Raw genomic sequence first — 24,626 nt, 5'->3', positions numbered from 1 at the left:
TATGTACATTACACAATATTATATATTTAACGATACGTGTTAAAAAGTATTTTTGTAAACTTTTTCTTACTGGTAAACGATGCTTATGACTTATCATTGTAATGAAAAGGGAAAGTAACCTTATTATCAACATAATAATAAATTTTAATAATTCCGAGTCAAAATGAAAAATATAGAGCGCTATTTTACTTATAACCGATAACACGGTACTTTAAAAACATATTCTTAGCAGTGCCTTAAGCTGTGTTGTACTAAATGACCTATGGTTTTAAGGATTTTACTATCCCTATTGTTCTCTTTCGTGGGCTGGTTTGGAACAAGTGTGACCCAGTTACTCGTTGAAGTATACAGCAGACGAATCTAGGAACTTCACTCAACCGAAGTAGACATAAATTCAAAATTTGCAAGCACAAGCTCGGTCAACCTCTGTCAATTAACCTCTATGATTCAACCTCATGAGTGATTTTCTGTCTGAGTAATTCTACAATGGTATACATGTACTTTGGGAGAGCTTCGTAAGCAGGCTGTGTATACTCCTGTTTCAAAATACCTGCATACGTAGGTAGGTTACAACGCCTACATTTTCAAACATAGCCATTTAGATCAGATTGCGAGGAATTATCTTACATTTTCTAATATCGCTTTTCTTTCTTCAGATATTAAAATTGTGCTACTGAGATACGACTCCCAGCATTATATTAGTAAAATCCAAAACCAATCTGGAAGTGTATGTAAAAGTTATACGTAATTTAACCTTATTTTTTTATTTTTTAAGGTATTTTTAATATTTAATCTTAAATAACGAGGCTGATTCATTATGGTAATCTAATAATTCTTCGGAATTTTGACTATTTGACTGCAGTCTTCCTATTGGAAGCTTTGTCTTATTATCGTTACTTTTCTATTATTCTGTTTAATATTTCTAAAAAGGAAAAGATCGCTATTGGCAGAAAATATAAATCAGCGTGTAAAACCATGAAAGCCCAACCATCGGTCCTAAATAACGCGATCGTTACGAGAAGGCTTCACGGTACTTCCGGAATTAATACAAACGACGCCGATACGTTATCGTGCCGTGCACGTACAGTTCTGCCGTAAAACTGGCGATTGCACTTTAACCGCCAGTCATTCTCATTTACCTGGATCATTAAGGAAATCATAGCCGGAAGGCACGGAACGTCTCCCTTGCCTCGCCTCATGTAGTTCAATGGAATGCATCGGATGGCTCGTAATAATAAGTACGATTGCCACTAAATACCACCATGTTCTTCCGCTAGATGCGACTAAGCCACGGAATTTCAAGAGCAATAACCAAAATGGAGCATTATGCATGACTTTCGCGAGTTTAAAAGCTAGCGAAATCGTTTTTGTCTATTTATCGAGTAACTTTTGGATCGTTATTTCGCCCAAAAAGAAAATAGTCCGTCTGATATTGTTTCAACGAGTAGAATTAACAATGTGGAATTATTTATAATCTTTTATAAAACAGCTGATTTACAAAATCTTCTCTTGTATGCAAATCCTTTACGAAAGGGAAATTCCATAAATTAATCGTTTCACGAAAAAGTTGCATGCAATTCTCCATTCTTCTATTACTAAAACAATATTATATTGATTCAAAGCAATTTGAATGTTCGAGTGTTATTTAGTTTCAATTTGATAAACATCGGATCGATCATACAACGATCAACGCAAAAGAAGTGCGTAACACTTGATCGCGAAAGCATTATTTTACATCAGCCGTAAAGTAATTTATCCACAGTCCTAGCTTGTTTTTCGTGAAAACTTGGTTATTTATTACCGAAACGAGCCAAGATGAACGTAATTTTTTGCATCGAAGAAACTTTCATCGGCTTAGCTAGACGAAATATCCAAGGCGACAGTATCATAAAACTCACGATGGTATCATTCGCGATAAGTTCACGAAGAATAGTGCAGGCAGTAAGAACTTAACATCTACATTAAAATTTATTTCTTACTCTATTTTACTGAAATAAAATCTCCTGCAAGATTAACCAAATCCATATCTTTCATTGCATATTTATTCTTCACCTGATATCATTGGACAATAGATTGAGTCCAATTTGACTCAGATTAATTCCAGGTTATTTAATTTCAATTTATATTCTACATCTTACGCGATAAATATCATTGTTCGTGGTTTCTATCGCGTGAAACATAGAATACAGGTTAAAATGAAATAACCTAAAATAACGAAAGTAGTTTCTCGACGATATCAATCGAATACCTATGTAATTACTATAATTCACGACGATTCGTCAAAACACACATACGGTTGCATTGAGATCATAACTTAACGAATCGGTGACGTCGAAAGTTTTCTTTTTCCTGGTCTGCTGCTAAGGTAACGCTTGATTGCGATGAGAAGTTAATAAAGTGCCGGGTAGAAGCGTCGTTACGGATACCCCAGTGCACTTTCCGCGCGGGAAGAACATTAACGAGAGGATGTAATGGAGGCAGGCACGTCTGAGAAAAATATGGTCGTTCGTTTATCGTGATAACGCCCCGGCATAGCTTTTCTCATCCTATTTTCCACGGTAGTCGCTGAGGCGCTTAAAAACATTGCCGGTGTCGTCGCGCGGCAACCTGGAAATGCAATTTCGAAAATGATACCTGCCTCTTCCCCCTCCACCATTCTACTTGCGCTTCGTTTATCATTCGTTACGCTCGTAAATATCGCTTAATCGAATGATACCTCTGCGAACAAAGTTCAGTCCGCTGCGCTGGCGAAAACGACGCGAATATCCGCCAGGAAATCGAGTTTCTTTGAAATGTGAAGCTACACCTGCTGAGGAACGAGCATGTTTACGCAATGCGCATACAGCATTAACAGCACTCTTTAGAATACGACGTTCTAAAGTTTGTCGAACGTTAGGGCGAAACGATACATACGAGGAACATTTTTATTCCACTATTCGTGACTTTCAATAGCGGGCAAAAGTTGTCTTACGTGATTTTAAAAAGTTATGTACATGTGAAATTATGAATTTTCTGGCTCTAAAAATTCTAGTATTAAGAAAGAACAAAGAGACATTTGTTAGCTAAAGTTTCAAATTCCGTGTTTCTAGTTCTGCAAGCTAAACCGACCTAGTTCCTTTCTCAAGAATGAAAAATATTTCGGCCGAAAAATAAAGATATAACCATAAAAAAATTCTGAGTTACTCTAACCTCCATATGATTGTAATTTATTTGAATAATAAATTATTCTTATTATTCTAAGCTCTTAACCAGTATCTATATTAATTTCGCGACTCGAATTTGTTATAAATGTTATACTTAAGTTAAGCTAGTAGGTAAAGAAAAATAAATTGAGACAAAGTACACAATAGGAAATAAGAATTTATTAACAATGTTGACCCAATTCCTTTATTAAACCCGATGGCGTAAAGAGGCTTTTGGCACTCTATAAAAAGAAGGCTGAACCGCCTTCCTTTAAAAGGGTGAACGAAGGTACGCTTGAGGATCTTAAATGGAAGTGCTACACAGCTTTAAACTTTTTCTTAATCTCGATGGATTATACTCGAAACAATTTTTAAAACAACGCAAGTAGAAGAAGTTGAGGAACTACGGATAATGCAAAGCATGTCGGACAATGGAGGTTTTCCTTTTCCCTTGTACAATCTTATTCTATTTGTTTCACTATTGTGCTCTAATTGTACAAGCTATTGCTTTTCTTATTGCTTTGCAAATTATTTTACACAATAATATTTTTAATTAACAATGATTGCTTTTATGTGAACGTATTTTATATTGAAATACTTTTAATTTCATCTTAACAGTTAAAAATAAGTATTTTATGTTACAATTTTACTCTGATTGTATAATAAATATGTCATGTAATAGTTGTCATTAACGATACCAAAAATCAAAATATCAAAATGCTTTCAATTCTATCCGGGTAAAGAGTTTCTGAAAATTAAAATCTATTACACAAACATGTACTACACCTTATGAAGTACAATGTCGTAAACATGTTTGCAAGCATAATATACCAAAAAGACTAAAGAAATTGATCTCTACGTTTAAACGTACATATTATATATCTGAAATTCACCTTGGTATTCTCATTGCTTAAAATTGCTGCGGTCATAAAATTATTCAGCCATCCAATATAGAAAACGATTTACTTTCCATCGTGAAACACGTTTTTCATCGCTCAGAGACCCAATTAAACTGTAAAAGAAACGCGCCGAAATGATAAGTTAGGCGTGACGAAGGAAGCAATCATCAGGAAAATGTAACAATGAATTATGTTAATCTAACAGGGGAGTTTCGCTAACAAGATAATTACAGACAGTATCGCATGAATTACACAAGGCCGTAATTTAAGTTTTCCTGATTTTACAAGCTCCTTAGGACGCGTTTGACATTTAATTAAGTCGCATAATTACCGGCACGGTAATTTTTCATACTAACCACACCGTTCGTAAGTAACATTTGCCTTCTACTAGAGGGGACGACGACACGAGTCACTCTCATTCGTAACCATAGAAGAGTAGAATTATTCGACTCACCTAAGTTTCTGCATCTTGAAGTACAATGCTGAAACTTGAATTTAACTCTCAAAATCTACAGTAACGATATGTAACTTCGTTACATTTATTTGGAAGATAAACTCTAGCCTAAAAATGAGAAAAGAAATAATATATCTAGAGATAAAAAAACGAAAGTTATAAAATAATTTAGCTTGTTGCGTATTATGAAACGTCATTAATCTGTAATACAACAACGAAAGGAAACATTTTCATATTACTAAACAGACATTGCAAAATTATTATTGTGAATTGCTTAATCATTACGCTTATTAATTATTATCTTTCTTAAATCATTAAGCTATCAAATTTCCTTTACAGACCAGTGCCTCCATCTGTTCGTTAAATTAAGGCTAATTATTCGCTTAACAAAGTGTGTGTATATCGTTCAGATCACTATGAAATTCCATAGCCAACTCAGTCGAACCAGAACCATTCACCTCGGTGAATTTATCGATCGTTACAACCATGATGGTTGCGTTCGCGACCAATACGTAAATGGCTTGAGAAAATGCGGTAAGGTTCGATCGTTTCGACTGCATGGATAAGTCGAAGCAAGATTTAGAAGAAACGTAAAAAGGTAACGTCCCTTGGTTCTATTTCCTCGAGGTATGCTCGTTAGTTTGCTGGCTGAGTTACGACAGCACTTGCCTATTGATAATTTCTAAACATTGATTTTTCACTTACTGATAAAGCTATCGAGATACAAGGATTTATGAATCGATGACAAATTTTTCTTTCTGTTTTTTTCATCTTTCTTTTCTTTTTTTTTATCTTGTAATAAGTGGAAAATAGGGAGTATTTTTTATCGAATGTGTTGGTACTGTGACTACAAAAATATTGACACGCACATTTTTCCATTTCACATTCCTTTACTTTTTAATTATAAATTTTGGAACCAACATGGAAGCGTTACATCGAACACCAATAAAAATCAATCGAAGGTCCACGTTATTTTACCTTTAAATAACACAACATCGAAGAAGGAAGAAAACGTTCATGCGTCTGTAAACGCTTCCTCTTTTATTTATGATTCGCTGTCGAAGAAAATTAAAATAATTGAAAATGGGGAAAAAGCCACATTTTATGATTGTCATGGTTTAGCGTTATCATACGAGTGAAATAACGTGTCCTGCACTTTTCCTTCGAGATATATATTCTCCGAGAATCGTGGATACTAAGTAATATAAGGCTGTTTAATACTTGACCATATTGACTTTTATCGCGTACTCTAATTTATCCAGGGAGTAAAAAAGTGTTTATAGCTGGAACATTTGTGCACTATAATTCTAAAAAGTTACTAGGAAAATTATAAACGATGAGGCTGGAGAATATTTCAATATACAAAGTGCAGTTTAAAAGTTTGACAAAAATAAAATTTTCCTACCGCTATCATTTATCTACTATAACAGGAGCTATACTTTGAATGTTTCATCCGCATATTATACTTTTGTTTGCATATTATGTACATTCTTTCCATCTTCAAATTTCCTATAAACTAAAAATCCTAAGTCTAATTAGCGCAAACTGTGCATCTTCAAACTTACGCTCTCCATAAAATTGTCCACAAGTCTAAGTCTTTTATTCTCGCAACAGACCATCCTCGTCCTTTGAGTTCTTCAATAGCGTAGTCGTAACAAATCGGTCACGTTCCAGCGTGCGGTGATTACATTTGATCCTGGAGATGCTAGGAAAAGTTCTAATATGATCATCCAATTACCGGAATCGCGCACAAAAGAGCGTTTGCAGTGACAGAAGCGCTCCCTTCGACGAGACGCTGCTCTAACGAACGTTCCCGGTCGTTAATTACTATTCTCGTTCATAGTCTCAGCTAGATTCGCTCTGTCGTCTCTTCAGCCGGTTCCTTTATCCGTCTAACTCGTTCTTTTCACGGAATATCATTTCGCGTGACATATTTAGGCCGATGCGCCCTGTTCTCCGCTGAAAATTCAAATAATTGTACGCGTCCGCGATATTACGGCGCTACAGCTGATTCAGAAACCATTTTGTCTGCCGGAGAACAACGACATCTCGACTTATCCTCGTCAGACGAGAAGAAGATTGAAATTATGGATTTTTACATGCCTCCTGATGTAACATTTTAAAGCGAACGCGACGCTATATCGTTGAAGGTAATTCAAGGTCGTTCGTGGTCGTTTAAGAAGGAAAATAAATTACTTCGAGATAGCGATCGAAGACCTGGACGATTTACATTGCCAATACAAGTATAAATCATCCATCAAGCGATCCATTATAGAATGCTACTATGTTTTACAGTGTAAATTGAAACGATACCTTACCAGCACTTTGTTGGATTTTAAGAAACGTAACTTGGTACATAGACAAGATACATCTTTCGATTTAGGAAACCTAAGAGATGAGAAAGTGTGTCAATCTAGGAGGATCTGTTTTCGTGTTTGGATTGTACGCTTCGAAGCGTGAAGTAGTTCCATGATGTGAGCGAGTTCCTGGGATTTCGGTGAAGTTAAGATGAGAAACGATGGTACTTGGAGTGACGACTATTTGTCCGGGAGTATTTAGAAACGTCGAGCTGCTGTTGGTATTGGTTATCTCGGATGTTAAGGTCTGCTGTTTTATTTAACTAAAATATGTGCATTTATGTTACTGCTTCAAACGACTTTTTAATTTATCTCTATTATGTTTTCTTGACAATGAATTTATACAGTATGGATATGCTTCAATAATTTAGCAAAAATTTGAAAAAAAAAAAATACGCTGCTACTCCTCTGAATCTTAGTAGGTTGTACAAATTAATGACAAATTAATAATTACAGACAGTACGTAATACTTTCTTGTGGAATTACTAGATCACGCATCCAAATTATTTATAAAAATACGCAGCGTTTTATTATGGAATTTAAAAAATTATCGAGAAATCTCAGACAACTTTCTTGTGGCTCCATGATGTTTTGAAATGCAGGGGATTAATATTTAAATGGGCGTTACACGTCAAGTTTAGCAGCGAGCTCTTGAAAACGATAAACGTGTGAAATATTCATATTTTCTAAACGCTCTTAACATCTGTTAAACGCATTTCCATTCTTCAAATCTGATTTTCACACTTGCAATTGCACGTTTAAAGTTCAGCTTCGTTGACTCCGTTTAACTATTATCGAACTGTCTATTAATGCTAACCAGATGATATTCCTCTGTTAAATACGAATATGACACGCACCTAGTACGTTAGTGAAATTTACAAATTCTCTAGTCAGAAGATTTCCAATATGTGATTTTACAAACTTGTTAACACATAGATATTAAATCAATTCTGCTGTTTAAACTAATTGGAATAGATTCTAATGAAACATGTAACATTTCAAAAATCATTTTTCAATTAATATTGAAACAATATTATCTATACAGGGTAAATACGTGTAGCGCGAGTGATCTTTCTGCGCGATCATCATTTTAGTTTAAAGACTTATCTTTTTTAAGTTAACGATAGCGGCCAAATGTTTAAAATAAAAGATAATTGGAACAGAACGATCCTACATGGGAAAATTCTGACTCGTCGTGCCATATGGTTATATCCGTTGCATAGAGAATGCTTTAAGACTAAATGCAAACGTCTTTCCCCCGAGGAGGGGTTGAAACATAAATATTATCAAAAACTTTAAGAGTGTAAGGACATCTCCACAGTTAGACTAATATTAGTAGTAAAAGCTATTTACAAAAATAAAAAGAAAAAGCGAGTAAAGAAGTAATAGGAATAAACAAGAGAACATGTTCATACAGATTCTATTTTTGTTATAACGTCGAATACACGAATTTTTTCAATTACTTGTCTTAACATTCTATAGTGTCTACCTATTTCTACGTGAGTCTCGAATCAAACACATTGTTACGTCGCGTAACACTCTACCTAGCCGAGGCCACACACCGCGGGCAATATGGCAACCAGATGTCTTCGGATACTCGCAGCGTAGCCTCCATAGTTTCAAGTACCTTCAATAAATCTCATAGATTTCCTAGAAAAGGTCCTTTAAACAAAACAAACATCTGGTTCCGAGGAATTTCTAAAGACTATTGTCTACCACGGCTGGACAAGGGAAAGTTGGTTTTTCTCACGCATGCTGCAACTTTCCTCCCACTAACCACTTTCTCTCGAGGGCGGTTAAGACCCTTCGTTTAACCAATTAAAAACGAAGCCTATTCCCTCACTCTCCTAAATAACATCGGCACCAACAAATCCGATGGTCCCGTGCGCTAGACACACCCATCCTTAGCCTTCCTCCGAGACAGCATCGTCTCCCAAGACAGTACTGATTTTACATCCTTCGAACGGTCAACATCCTTCGAGCGGGTAGACACACCTGCAGATCAGTCACTCATTCATCTCGTACATACGCACCAGTGTAACTGCCTTCGTTATAAGTTGTGGAATAAACGGTGAAATATAACTTACTACTGTGTCATATTCATTCAACCACCTCTGTTATCTTAACCGAAACAGGGGAACGACTACTTCGCGGCGTCGATTCACCGAATGGTAGCGAGAATTTACGCCTCTCGCTGACGCGTTTTCCTCGCGACCGCGTCTCTCCGCGAACGGTCGTAACACACATAATAATTCTTTAAAGATATTAATATTTCCCTAATCGTCCGTTCTAATATACGTATCCCAAACAATTCCTATTAAACGAATTTTATAACACTAATATCAACGATAATTGGATCACCCTATGTATAAATGACTCGCTATGTACCACATCTATCACCCTACACGGATATACTTTAACACAAAGTTCGCGAATAATCCAGCAAGTATGCCAAAAGAAATTCGTCGTATTCTTGCCAAGACACGTCGAGTTCCAACCTGAAGCAAAAATTCCGAACCGCGGTGACCACCACTCGAAAAACTTCCCGTTCCGGTTGCACAGCGAGAAAGCATCGCGAAGCCGGAGGATATCACAGGCCACGCGAGAATAATCTTAACCCACGCGCTTGTTCGCCGACTTTCTTATTCGAAGCTGGAGAGTGAAACGCTCGGCCAGCGGAATTGCCTGCAGAAGCGGCCTACTTCCGCTTCAGAACGGAAGTAAAGTTGCAACGAGCGCAAGGAACATAACCTTCTCGTGGTCGTTACCTTGAATGGAGCATTTGCAGAAACCGTAGCTGGCAGATATTGAACTGACCAGAAAGTCTCTTCGCTTTTCGCTAAGCAAAAAGACATCTTGCCGATTTACGCGATCAAAATTGTACAGGCGGCGAATAGTTTTAGAAAATCGAGTATGACTCTACTCTTGTACAAAATATATTCGATATATTTAACTTTCTAGATCTATAACTTTTCAATTGGCCGATCGAACGCTTTTATGATCTGTTTTAAATGCATGAAATGTATCTGATAGTCATGTCTCGTCACTATGTTAATGAAATTTCAAAGCATCTTATGCAATTTACATAATACACGTTGAACATTTTAATCCTATTCATACAAATAATAACTATTTTTATTAGACGATCGGTTTCAGAATTTAGAAGATCGTAGACTTGGAACGTTACATAGACAGTTTGGTTCTCAAAAGGCCACCAAACTGTGAAGAAATCAGATCTACCTCCACGATGCTAAGACCGTTATCAAAGAGTCCATTGGCAAATTTTCGAACTGTTTACGGCTCAACAATCCCCATAAAATGCTCCACACAGTAAAATGTGTAAGATCACCGTGCGAGAGGAACCTAACTTCCCTGCATTAACCAGAGGGAATTAAACCGCCCGCATCCCCATTCTTGATCAACACATGGGCACTTGTTAACAAAACAACCAGTTTCTGAATGCGAATCATGTGAATCACCAATAACCATACAGCAAATTTGACCGCACTGCCCCAGACTTTCATCTGACGGAATTTCGTCCGAAGGAAATGGTTGCAATATCAAAGCCATAATGATTCTAAAAGCTTCCATAACGCGCGGAGAGTATACTTTTGGCGGTCGTTAATGACTTCACTGTTAAAATAACCATTTCACCATAAATCATTATAAGATAAATTCGTAAATGAACAAATAAATAGACAGTTTTGTAAGTAAATGATATATAATGGGGTGAAGTAAATAAAAAGGGGGTGAAGATTCGGACCAGCTGGCAAATAAATATTAATAGATGCGCGCCAAGTTTTCCTTCACGTAAATAACATTCCGAACGAAAACCGCGGGCGCTTCCACCACCGGTGAACCGTGAAATTTCTACCCCTTCTCTTCTCTGCACGCGTGAGTGAGATAGTTTCCGGCTTTCGTAACAGCCACAGAACCTTTGTGTCGCGATCTGTATCCGCGTCGGACAAGGATCTCCGCTTCGACAATTGAAAAGTGGAAACTCTGATAAAATCTTGCCTTCGTTACTGTTCGCCGATCGAGAGGGAGGGCATATTTATGAATCGGTGAACGGGAACGAGAATTACGCACTGCACCGAAGGAGAGATATTGTGTGCCAGAAGTTAGTGGCGATTGCGTGTAATTTTATATGGTTATCGAATTCTTGTATGAGATGTGGTGTTTTACGATAAAGGACGATATTAAATATAGACGAATTTTCGTGTACCTGTATTGATAGAAAAATTGTTTTATAGCGTGATTGTACAGAGTTTTCACGCTATTGCTTCTCAGCGTGTTTCTCGCAAACGATAAGTACGAGGGAGAAGATGAATGGTTCGAAGCGAACTACATATTCACGATAATACTTCTTTCGCAAGTGATAAACTGTATGTGCATTTCGCTGTTGCATTACTTTTTTTTTGAATAGGAACCCCCCTTTTTTCTGCATATATAGAATCCTTCCGTCATTTTACGAAAGGGAGTATTGAAAGAAGTACAGAAAACTGATTAGTTTGTGAGATACTTTAACTTTAATTTCGTTGAATTTATCATATGTAAGACAAAGAAAACATAAATACACGAGTACTGCGTTACGTCTTTCCTTGTTTCTACGCGTGGCATTGGAGTGTTATGTGAACACGTCAACATATAATGTACACGTATATACATGTGGAAATTATAAAAAATGAATTATTTGCCAACTTTCTACATTATACATTGCCTCTCGTGCACTTTCCCTGTAACTCAGAAAGTAGCCCACGTTTACAATTTAAATGCGTAATTCGTCAATTCTCTTAACAATGAAAATATTGAATAAAAACGACGTGGCACTACATAACTGGATTAATAAAATATTCTATAAGGACATATTTGTACGGGCAAATGTTACCATTAAAGATAGGAATTGATTGGAAGAATTACGCGGGGTATGGCTTACAACTTACAACCGAAGAAGTGTTCTTGACAGACCAATTGACTTTAGATATCGTCTCATTTGTATGTCGAGTAGATTATACAGGCAACTGTGCGCGTATTTCTTGGCAAATGCCAACACTTTCGCTTGCAGATTGCCAACAAATCAATCTTCTGAGTTTAATGAACGTGCTTAAAGAAGAAACTCGAGAGGCCTAGCATCTTATGAATCAGCAATCTAATTATAAACATATACATAGTCAACTTCTGCCTCAGCAAAATACAATTAGTTAGCAACTCTAAAAATGTCGCCTAAAATAACACTGACAAAATTTTATCAACAACAAAATGAAATTCTTCATCTATGCACACCGAGTTTATCTCCCAGACAAAAGGGTGATTCCGTGTGAAAAAATAAATCGAGATAAACCGAAAAGAATCGAAAAGAATAAATCGAATATACGGTGCTGCTTTTACGAAAAAAATTGAATTTAGGAATTTGTTTGGCACATTGTTGGCCAGAAGAGAAATCATCAGATAAATAGTAAAAAAAGGCACTCAGAATAATCCAGAAGTTTGTAAATGGGCAACAGTTATCGATAGAAATAGAGAAGAAAATGACCGGATTAAGGACAACGATGTGACGGATTAAAGGAACGGGGATTATCTTTATTGGAACATCGAAAGCAAAAGCAGTGCAAGTAGAGTCAAAGCAACAGACGGGCAGGAAACTTTTTCTACGATAATGGATTGTAAAAATATAAGCCTTTAAATCCTTGTTCCAGCCCCTTTTCCGTCTCTTTCCCAAATCTCGCGCGGTAAACAACAAAACGACATTCGGTTAGCAGAATGGTTGACCAAACGAGACTCGAACAAATCCCACTGTCGTACTCTTCTTTCTTTTGTACAAAGCATCCTTTCGAATTAAAAGAAATTAAATCAATCAACCGTAATACGATGGAATTATAAAAATTTAGCAATTTTTGTATTTTTATAAATACAGATTCTAGTTTGCTTTGGTTTTTATTATAAACTGTATCAAGTAGTATTATATGAGATTTAATGTAATTTATAAAATTACATTGTAAAATAAAATGTTTCTTTCGTTCTCTGCAATTCTCACTTTACTTGATCCTCTAGTTTAGAACAGCCTATATATAATAAAAAATAAAAACTATCAATTCAACGCGACATGGGTAACGACTATAAATTTTTAGCAAACAGCGTGATTCATTGGATCATACGCCGAATATCGTTCAACATGGTCGTCGAAATCTGCTCTCACGCTTTTCTATATATTTCAACCGAAAAAACGACAACCAGCGATATATCTATTATACTGATTGCATGGATATATATGTATGCATGTATATGTATACCATCATATTTACAAACTTATCGCCGCTTTTATAACATGCATAAGTGTAAATTAATGATAATGGCCGTGGCGTACATGCGAAAATTGAACTAACTTGAATTTGCAAACGTCGCTGCTGAAAATATGTCGCCATTAGCTGTAATACGTCGTTAAAGTTCTTCCGGCAGCTTTTTTCTCATATGTAAAGTTACAAAAACAAAAGTATATAGAACTTGACAAACATTATAAAATGACACGTGAATTCCTTTATAATTATAGAATTATAATTTAAATTTTACTCTCTACATGTTACGCCACGAGGCTTACCACAGGCTGTATTCCTAACCGTCGCTCGTGGTACTTCAGTGTCGCAGACGGATCGTCTTATCTGACCAACAAAATATACAATGTAGCGACAAGCGCATAGTTCATACATACAAGTTATTTCATACACACAAAGAAGGTGGCATACGTGATCATAGGCGCGAACGGTGGCGTGTTCCGAGCGTAGTGGGTGTCGTCCCCCAGAGAAGACAAAGAAAAGGATCGAAGGGCAATTAGTTCCTTTTGAAGAGCCAAACGTTATACATCGACAGGTTCAGACGAAGAAATTCCAGATCACTTAGTCTAACGCATACATCGAGAGATATAATAAAGTCGGGTCGAATCCTGTATCAAATTAATTATAATTGTTAAACAATTTGTAGCGTGTTCATTATATTATTTTTAAATATTGTCAAATATACAAGTTTATATTAACCTTGTTAATTCAGTGTCAAACTCATTTGAACCACCTCTGTTATCTTAATCGAAACAGGGGAACGACTATTTCGCGGCGTCGATTATCAGAATCGTAGCAAGAATTTACGCCTCTCGCTGACGCGTTTTCTTCGCGACCGCGTCTCTCCGCGAACGGTTGTAACACTACATATTTGTACATTTAGATCTTTCATAAATGTATAAGCATTAGGTTAATACGACTAATTAAATTACCAACGTTAAATATGATCAAAAAAACTTTGTAGAACATGTTGAGAATTGTGGATCTTTGAAGCCGAAATAATATTATAGGAACACTAAATTTATACTGAGGATTAATATTAAAATAGTAACATATTTATTTCATGGACGATTTCTTATATATTCATCGATACACACTTGCACGCGTCTCAGCACTTTCTTCTATATCCGACTGTTAACCGCTGAACAGTTTACATTCATCTGTTTTCGAGACGCCGCGCACACACATACCTCCACACACTGATACCCATATACAAGTACCTCTATTACGCATTTAACCCAATCCAGCACAGAAAATTATACATATCTCGACAGAATAACATAATAACGTCTTGAAAATTACAAAATTTGTGTAAAGATACTAAAATTAATTAAGCAACGGTACAAAAATTTTCTCGATATAAAATATTGTAAATGATCAACAAGCGACACAATTTTTCTATCGTTCTAAAATTCAGTCTACAAGCTAAAATACTGGAACTTATTTAAATTTATAACATTTACAAATCAACGTCAACGGATGTTCCAATTCCCTCGAATACAATGAAAACCACGTACCTACTACTTTCCTGACGTTTTTGATACAGTCCATTCATTTTCCTTTCATTTGCACGACACAATACAAATACCCAAAAGTGTAATACTTTGACGCTCCAATATTTTAGAAACAGACTGAAACGAATGATTCTTTACCAGTCGGATATTCCAAGCTTCCGTTTTCGAACATTTTTCGTTTTTGTTCCATACGATGACGAACTGTCTATCGATGAAACAGCGAGTTTCTGTTTGTTAGAAACATGTGTGGGAAATCTTCGAATTAATGAAACATGGCGTGTAATGCAAGACATGCAAAATTGCAGGAATCTCTTTCATTTATCTTAGGAATCTGATTCCATTAAAGTAATAATTTTCGTCGATTCAATTTTTGGTAATTTCGAATTTTAGAACGCGAAGCTGAAACAAAAAAAAAATCGTAAGAAATTTTACGATTTGACGGAAGAATTTGACGTTATGTTTGTATTTCGCTTGTAAATTTTAGTAATATGCCCAGACTGTAAACTCGCATGATTTGTCACAGCTGCGAAATATTGAATTTTTCCGATTTTAAAGAAGCGACACAAATTCCGATTTCAATAAATTTCCAGCTGATTTTATTGCTCTCTCCTCGTGTAAACGTTACACGCAGAGAACATGCAGAGAGAACGTTAAATAATAGAATTACTATCGATTTTAGAATTCGCCTTTTCAGTTGTTACATATGGTAGGCAAAAAATAATGCCTCGTTCGATTTTTACGAAATATTCTTTTTGCTAAACTGAATGGATAAATGCGATTAACGTACACGCAAAGCGCAAAAAAGTACTCGTAATTTATGCTCTTATTTATTATCAAAATGATATTGCAAAAAATGATTCTTTCATTTTGAGTGCCACTTTGGTTTCTTCAATAAAGTCGTATAACTTAGCTCAAATGTTATGTGAGAAATAAATCCTACTACAGGAAACAGTCTCTCGTCAAAATTTTCAAATTATCGCTAATTAATTACAGCTAAAAGTTACAAAGACTAACTGAGTTCAATACACACGAAATATTTCAAAGATAGTCAGTGAAACGTAATTATAAGGTATTTAACAGTGAAATGCCTACGTAAACAAAAGCCGCAGAGTTTCCAATAAATTTCAAACACAGAATTCCAGCATAAAGAGGGAAAAGTCACCGTTCCATTGCCATTTCCAACTAAAATTGAATAACAAGCACAACACACCGGTTGGTCCAACGCAAACCGTTCCATAAAATCGGAGGAACAAGGAGCGGAAAGGTTCCTGGGAACATAATGAAGTGTTTGCACACGCGTAGCCCTGCTGCAAAGCGTTCAAAGTAACTGCTTTATCACAAGGGCTAACCCGATAAATGAATAAAACTGCAATCTTCAGTTTTCGCTGAGAAAATAGGCACGAGAAAAGGGATCAAGACTAAAAGAGGGGAACTGATCAAGGGAAACTCAAAGAAAAAGGTAAGGAACGGGTGAAAATGGAAAACAAAAGAACACTCAGATCGATACATTCGCCTTTATCGTGCGCCTGCTCTTCGACTCGGTGTGCGTACTAAGAAATACAGGAACAAAGTGCAAGCTGCGCTTTCAAGAGTCGATCCCACGATCGTCGATTCTAATCTCGGCCAACTTTTACCTCTTCTTTCGACTGCAATGTCTTCTTTTAACGTCCACTCTTAACACACGGACGCGTCACGTAAATGGGAAATCGGTTTACCGACAGAATTGCGACTTTTGTCGTTGATTAATATAAAAGGAATACATATTTATTATATTTTTTACGATATGATTGTTAGTATTGTTATTATTTTGCCGTAAATAGGTCGGATTCTTTTTATGCATAAACAAGCTACGCAATTAATATTATTATAGTAATTGTGTAAATATAAAATTTACTTGGGAAAACTGTTTGTAATTTAAAAGAAGATATAGAATATAGAATCACCAAGAAAGTTTGTGCTGCTGGTGACTTGGTTTGCTAAATTTGAAAATCTGGTCATAACGTCGGTACGTTAGAAACAAGAAGTACACAAGTAGAGATGTAAACGTATAAGGATGCCTGTCCCTTCTAGCAGATGCATTGATAGGTATTGATTTTCTCAAGAATCTTTGAACAGTACACATTAGTACATGTTAAGTATTTCATAAAAATAAGTCGAATCAACTGCAATCCTATGTCCCAAGGTCGTAATATCAAACGTATAATAGCTGAATGGTCATGGTCAATAGCAGTCATCGGTTGCCCAAATTTACATGCAGAATATCTAAGAAATTTGTGTTATACTTCTACTACACTTCCTATAGTATAACTATATTTCCAGTTATCTCTTATGGTTTTTATAGTACGAAGACCAAACGATAGACGCAAATTCCTAAGGAGAAAAACAAAACTAAAATATAATATTCTAAGAGCAATAATACTGAAGAATGTAAACTATAAATATAATTTTCAATAAAAATATAATTTTATGATTTGTTTTATATCGCTATTCCTTTTCTGTTTAAGTAAAAAAAAAAAGAGAACGAAAATTAAACAGTTCGTATTCGCTAAAAGCTGAAAGCAATCGAATTGATGTGGAACATATCAGAATAAAGGAACACAAGAAAACTTTTTATATAGTGTCGCATTGTATGTCGTAAATGTAGGACGACGAAGATGGTACACCATTGTCAGAAAATTGACCAGCGGAGATCATAGGATTAGAACGCACACGTAGCTGAGAGGTCCGCGAATGCTGAACTCCCTTTTTAGTAATGAAATTTTCACTACATACAGTTTCACGGAACCACGTGTATAGTTCCATGGCGTGTTAAAACACAAACAAAATCGACGTCATTACGGTTGCCGTGGGTGAAAAAACCTTTACGCGAGAACCATACCGTTTTAGGTTGATTAAAAAAATTAACGAAAGAGCTGGAGTATTAAAAATCGTATTTGATATCCTTACTTTATACAGTCAGTGTTATTACGAAACGCTTTTTAATAAAGATCGTGTTTTATACGCTAATGTTAACGATTATGTTAATTATCTTTATATTATAGTACGTAAAGTCGTTAGATCTCGATTGCAGTTTTTGTGGAATATTAACAAATAATTGTCGTTGTAAAAAAATTGAGGATAAGATACATAAATAAATTTTTTTCAGTTCGTTATATATTCATAATTGTTGAAATTTATATGTAAATAAATCAATAATAGATAGTTGCTTAAATGATTAATTTATTTACACACTGGTATAAGAATTAAGATGTGTAATTATCTTTATATTGAACGAGAAACACAAATTCTATAATGAACGCAATCAAGTTTAAACTTTAAGAACTTCGTACACTGACATTCACTGTATCCCTTGTTAAACATGTCTCTAACTACGTCCTTGGTCAACAACATTGGACCAACATAAGATACATACGTGAATTGATACACGCGTCTCCGATCAACAATGTGTTAACACGCATTATTAAATCAAAATATTTGTTCATCGTACACACTCGAGCACATACTTCTCTACCCGCTACTTTACAAGTACCTACTTAGTATCACGAAGTTTTGGAGTTGCAATCGAGTTTTGCACCAAAGGAGGATCACAGACGCGGTTTTAAGGACCGCACAGAGTCGCAGGATGTGGTGGAAAGTTGGCCGGAAGCGGGTGCTGTCATCTTGGAATTTTCCGATGCTCGTTTTGGCTCGAATAGCTTCAGCTGACGCGGAATCGACCGGGCAAAAGTTAATTTCACAGCAACCATCGACTTCACCGTTATAGTTTTGTCAAACAGTCCAAGTCTACCTTTTCGGCTTCCGTATTGCTGGTGGAAACAGCGTGTTATGGATACTGATATTTTCTTATTATTCATTTAATTCATTAACAGAATTAGCTCCAACTTTTATGCAAATTTACACTTTTATAAACACAAACCAAGAAAATGGAACCGAGCCAGACATTTGTTTTGTCAGGAAGCGTTTTCCTGGTAAATTTTTATCACGCTCGTGTTCACTCTGTTTCGATATACTTCACATTTTTTCAGTAATTTCTTTCTGTGAGATTCTTAATAATTCTTAAAAATTAATTTTTTTAAATAAAGTAACGATTTTTAGAATATATGACGGAAATATTTATCGAAGATGATCGCGTTACTCGATCCTTTTTATTATTTTCAATAAAATCTTGATATTTCGTATCAAATTCGCTTTATAACGTGCTATAAAAAAAGTTACAGCAAAAGATCTTTAAATCTCGAAGACTGAAATTTTTCTGAAAAAGTATTAAGGAGATTCATCTAGACCAGTGAAGCTTCTAAATATATAAATTTTGAAGATCGAACTTTCGAGTACAGTCCTTAATCCTTGAAATATCAACCTGAGGTCTCATTTTACTTTAAAAATTTGAAGCGTAAGAGGTAGCCATATTTCGCCCATATGACGTCGATCAAAAAGTGCTCCATGTACAAAAATCTGGGCGTCTTCGGTCAGAAATGATGGGACGAAGGATTCACTTTCATAAGCGTCAGAGATCGGACAGGTATGAAAAACTGAAGAGTCGTACGTCCTACTTAGGCTCAAATTCCTGTCGAATCAAGTAAGAAGGTCGGATATCGCCATCGAAACTTTAAAACTGTCCGATCGATTTATGGAATTCCGATATTATGACCGAGAACGCGGTCCTTGACGAAAAGATAAGAAGAAAAGGATAACGAGAGAAAGGAACAGAGAAAGAGAGAACTTCGACTGCTTTCATCGGTAACGAGAAATTTCGGTTAAAATGTGCTCGTCAATGACTGAAAGCAGGAAAGTTAAAACGTATTATATTGGTATAATATAAAAGTTGAAATAAAAAAGTTCCAGCTGGATCTACATTGTACGTATGAAGATTTCTGTTCGACTAAAAATTGTCAGACTGTAGAATGACCGATAGAAAAACAGTTCCAATAAAACGATTGTAAAAGCAAACCATTCGTCTGAATTAAAATAAATTTTTAAAGAGAAGATGGTAATTTTTAAATATTACGATAATAAAAAAATTGGATAATATTACGATGAAATAATTTTATTACGGAAGTTAATACGATATTATTAGATTAGAACGGATCCTGAATTGCAATTATTCCAATTTCTTTAAATTTTGATCAATTTGATAGACGAAATGTGAAAATCATCGATATATATATATATTGACCGAATGAGTTCGAACGAAATGTTTTGCTGTTCTCTAGCACGTTTCACCGAATAAGAGATTTAATAACGATTCGTGCCGGGCTGCAATCGCTTGGCTGGTCGATTTTTACGAGATCAGCGTGAGACAGCTTAATGAAATTCGGAAAATTTACACTTTTATCACGACATTGCGCTGAATTAGCTAGAAAGTTTCGAGGAAAATCGTGCGGGACCGCTATAAACCTGGAAATCATCGGTGTAACATCTTATATAATTCGCCGGGCTTGTTGGTTGCTGGAGAACACCGATGAGAGGGCTGGAATTACGCTGGAAGGGAAAGAGTTTCCCAAGTTCTACGGAAATTCACCTTTAACTTCTGCTTTTAATGAATACTTGATCGTGATGTATCACCTAATATTACAGATTTAACGGGACGAAGTTGTAAAGTTCATAAATGAGGACAAAATTCTGTAAAATCTTACTAACTTTCGCTTTATTTAAATTATTTAGTTTATTGATAAATCTCATTGTTACCTGATCTTTTGTTAAGAAACATATTTTAAAAGAATACGTTGAATTGATTCAACGTGGTTATTCTATTGAACAAAATTAAAATTAAATTACGAGCGAAGATTCTAAGAAAAAAAAATATCACTTTAGCTTTCACTGATTTTACCTATTAAACCCTATACGCTGAAACATTATACTTATACGCAAACATGACCTCAACAAATTACCTACTCTCATTCTCAACGCTCTCATGCCTAAAACCGACGATTCCCTAAAGTAAAACAAAATGATCAACAGACCCAAACTAAACTCTCTCATCGCTGGAACCAGCTTCTCTGAATTACAACAATCTCGCAGCATAATATACATGTGCACGTATACTGGTCGAAATCCTGGCTAGTCGCGAGGACAAATGTCGAACGAGATTACGGACAGCATTATCGCGCAACCAACTTGGAATTCACACGGATACGACATTTAACTACCCTCGAATATGTACCGCGTTAAATCTCCGTCTATTCCTCTAACTTGGAACCCAGGACACGGAACAATGTGTGCACTCTAGTGATGGGACCAAGTCCAATATGTACATACTTATAAATCTGAATCAAATTCAATACCTAAGATTCACTTCGAATATTAAGTTAAGATACAGAGGTTCGTTCGAATATCTTTATACAATTCTTCCATAGATCTACTTGCAAGTATGTACTTTGATATTTGCACACGTTTTTAAGTTAACGAATTCTCGAACTTTCGGATTTTGATATTTTTCAATTTTGAGCTCTTGGAATTTTTCAACTTTCAAATTGCTATATTTTTAGCTTTCCGAATCTTCAAATTACTTGCCAACTATTCGATTTTCGCAGGCTGATTTCCAAACTCAGGAGGAGTATCTATTGATAACTTTCGAAAACCTACTTGTAACTACTTTGATACTCGAACGAATCAAACTCCTTACAAGTAGCAATCGAATCGCAAGAGTCCAAGGATCAACACTGTTTCATTGAATACTTAGAATATGCTTGTGAAAATTATAGACAATAAACGAGATATCTATACGGATAAATTGTTTGTTAAACGTTTGAACTCGATCAAATCTGATATTAATTTAATTAACCGATATTTGAAGCTGTTTGCGATGTGCTTGAATCCATCGCTAGTGTACATAGTTGCTGCGATGATCACGAACGCGATGATTACCCAGAACTACGCTAGAGACAGTTATGCCAGTTACCTGTGATTTCGCACCTAAGTACGAGCGCATACACCGGCCAAGTTTCCTCTCTGATTACACGTGCAAACGCCCCAGCCATTGGAAGGAGACTTTGACGATCAACTCAACATCGCTTCCAAAGACGCGCAACATCGTCGACGTTTTCCTCGTTGCATCGGTGAGACGGTTCCATTTAACTGATGGAAATGCACCGTGTTCGCGACGATCGATGTTTCGTTGAACAAAGAATACAGATAAAAGAATATCTTTAAGAAAAGATAAATATATCATTAGGAAAATTCGTAGCTAAAGTTACTTCTAAACTGCTCGAGAAAAAATTTCCAAATTTTATTCGTACTTAGATGATGCCTTATATTTCGTCCATTTTTCGTTATGACTATTCCTACTATTACAATGTGCATGTTTTTGTCACGATTCATACTTTTGCTGTTCTTACATTTCATTCCTTTAGCCCTACTTCGCCAACGTTATCTCCTTACTTGCACCATCATTACTTCTCTTTGTTCTCGCCGTTTCTCTCGCTTTTTGCCCCTCTTTCTTTCGGCTGCTTACCTCTTTCTACGCGATGTACCTTGTGCATTTTGTTTGTCACTCTCATCAAAGGACGGTGGCTTTAAGTCACTCTGACTACGCTTGAAATTCTACGTCCTAGATTCCCGTAATGTCACAGACGTGGAAATGTACCGTCTTTGTTCTCCCGCCACACTTCGATCCCTGCTACGCCTCTTTTCCTCTCTTCAACCCCATATTCGCTTCTTCTTCCTACACTTTTTCATCTCCTCGTATTACTGTAGCTACGTCGATTGATCGTGATAGATCTCGCTATGGACGCGCTTATACAGATACAAGCAACGCGTTATCACATTGCGCAGCAGACATTTTGTTGCTGATTACGTCCAACGACCAGCTATTTTTCGTAGCAAATATTCTTCAATTACTTGTAATAAAATATATTAAATTACTTATAAATTGGGTTGTTAGTAGTTAAAATTCATTGTCTTCTTAAATATTTATCTTCCAGAAATTAAAATCTCATCTTAATGTTATCTGCGTCTTAAAAATACGTGTTAATTATAATTGTTTACGTACTAAAGTTTACGTACTAAACATATTTTAAAGCGTAGTAACAAGAGCTGCGTTACAGAGCATTATTATTGCAGCACTACAGGTAATATTATCATAGCACACAAATATAATAATATAACATCCAAAAAGCTTTTACATATTGAAATTAAAGAAGTGAATATGTAGATAATAACACGTATCGCTAGTGTAATATCAGCAAATATTAAAGATTATAACGTTGCTATAGCATAGTGTAGTACAGTATAGCATCGTGTAGCGCGGTGTTACAAAGTACATACATAGGAAAATATGCGAGTTGGAAGAAACGAGAACGCAATTTAATCAAGGAGGAAAAGCTCTGGAAATTGCCTCTCCTCTTCGTCTTCTGTGAATTAAAACTATATCGCTTCTTATCAGAAACATGCCTAGTTCAGAAGCGTTCTCCGCTTCGAAATCTACTTCGGTTTACAGGATACGGGGTTTATGAAGTTTCACAGGAGCGCAAATCCTTTTGAAACTCAGTGATAGGACAGTTTTAGAGGATCTTACATGCGGATTAGCTAGAGGATATAGCGAAAGCAATGTGAAATTTATGGATTCTTCAGAGAACTGTTTCTATGAGAAAACACGCTTTTAATTTTAACAGACACGTATGTCTAATCTTATGTTTCTTTCATTCACGAAAAAGAAAAATCATTAAACGTAATCTGCAAACTACGGATGTTTATGGAAATTTATATTTTAATGAATAATACTGAAAAGGTAGGCCCTCAGGAAATATTTGCTTTATCCAATAATTATTATAATACCACGAATATTGTACTTTGAACATTTCGTATATTTTTTTACATTGCGTATATTCTATACGTTTTACTATGTATCGTTTTTTCCTACAAGTGCATTAAAATCAACAGTCTATAGTATTCTGTAACAAATTAATGCTATAATCTTTTTGAGATACTATATTGTCACCAAAAAAAAAAAACGGCTTATGAATTTTAATGAGAATACCATTATCGACAATGAACACTGTACATTTTGCAAACACGGTGGTAAATGCGGTGAGAATTCGGTTAGACATGGAATGTAATTTTTGCACGAGCAAATGTTACACATTTCGACCGGTAATTGTTGCAAATTATTACCATGGGATTCTCCCGACCCGGAATCCCGGAGAATGCGATATACGCGACGCGAAAAGCGTCTCTAAATGCTCGTTTGGCTATTTAACTCGTTTGCCAAAATTGCAAATTTCACTGTGCAGATGGAAAATACTGAAAACGGTTCGCCGACAATGCTACATGAAATAATGTTTTCTACTGCGAGCGAAAAAAAGAAAAATATCTGAAAAAATGTTTAACTGAGATAAATTCGTTTTAGAAAGCGTCCACGTGTCTTAGAAAACAAAATTAAAATATCAGGAGAAAAAATGAAAGAAAAAGCTTGTAGTTACAGACCTGAACTCTTTTTGGGAAATGAATGAAGCGTTTCGCGTGCGAGTTCAATTTTGTTATCAGACATTCATTTAAATCTCGTTCTAAAATGAGTTAAATATTAAGCTGAGAAACACGTTTAGTAGTTGCGTTTGATGAATGAGATACGTGAGCTTACATTAATCGCTACTTTCTTGACATCGTTTTTCTCTGCTAATTAACTGATGTTGTTTTCTGCGGTTCTTTCTTCAATCATATTACAATTGTATATTGCTGTGATGCACTGTATAAAATTACGATTTTGAAAAAGTGAACTAGTGAATATTAGTGTGAGAGCACTTACAGAAACACGATAGTGACATCGTTTCTCGATCCTTGAAACATACCTATAATAAACAAAATTTTATATTTGTTATTATTATTATTATCATCATTTGATGACAAGGAACACACATAAAATTCAAAGAATATTAAGTAAGTTATAAAAAATAATGA

General features: G+C 35.6%; 1 protein-coding gene across 3 annotated transcripts in view; it reads right to left on the bottom strand.

Annotated features, from left to right (window-relative positions):
• Positions 1–24,626, bottom strand: part of LOC117207548 (furin-like protease 2) — a 422,104-nt gene that overhangs the window by 358,843 nt on the left and 38,635 nt on the right. The window contains exon 1 of one of the 3 annotated variants that reach the window (XM_033447858.1): positions 21,634–21,678. The exons of the other annotated variants lie outside the window; for them this stretch is intronic. Within the exon in view, the coding sequence (XP_033303749.1) occupies positions 21,634–21,663 (30 nt within the window). The 5' untranslated portion in view covers positions 21,664–21,678. Of the gene's footprint in view, positions 1–21,633; positions 21,679–24,626 lie in introns of those variants that run through there. 3 annotated transcript variants of the gene reach the window in all.

The sequence above is a fragment of the Bombus bifarius genome, unplaced genomic scaffold (genome assembly GCF_011952205.1).
Source record: "Bombus bifarius isolate JDL3187 unplaced genomic scaffold, Bbif_JDL3187 scf7180000008038, whole genome shotgun sequence".
Lineage (NCBI taxonomy): Eukaryota > Metazoa > Arthropoda > Insecta > Hymenoptera > Apidae > Bombus > Bombus bifarius.
Note: the sequence above shows the minus strand (reverse complement) of the source record. Positions and strands in the feature narration are given on the sequence as shown.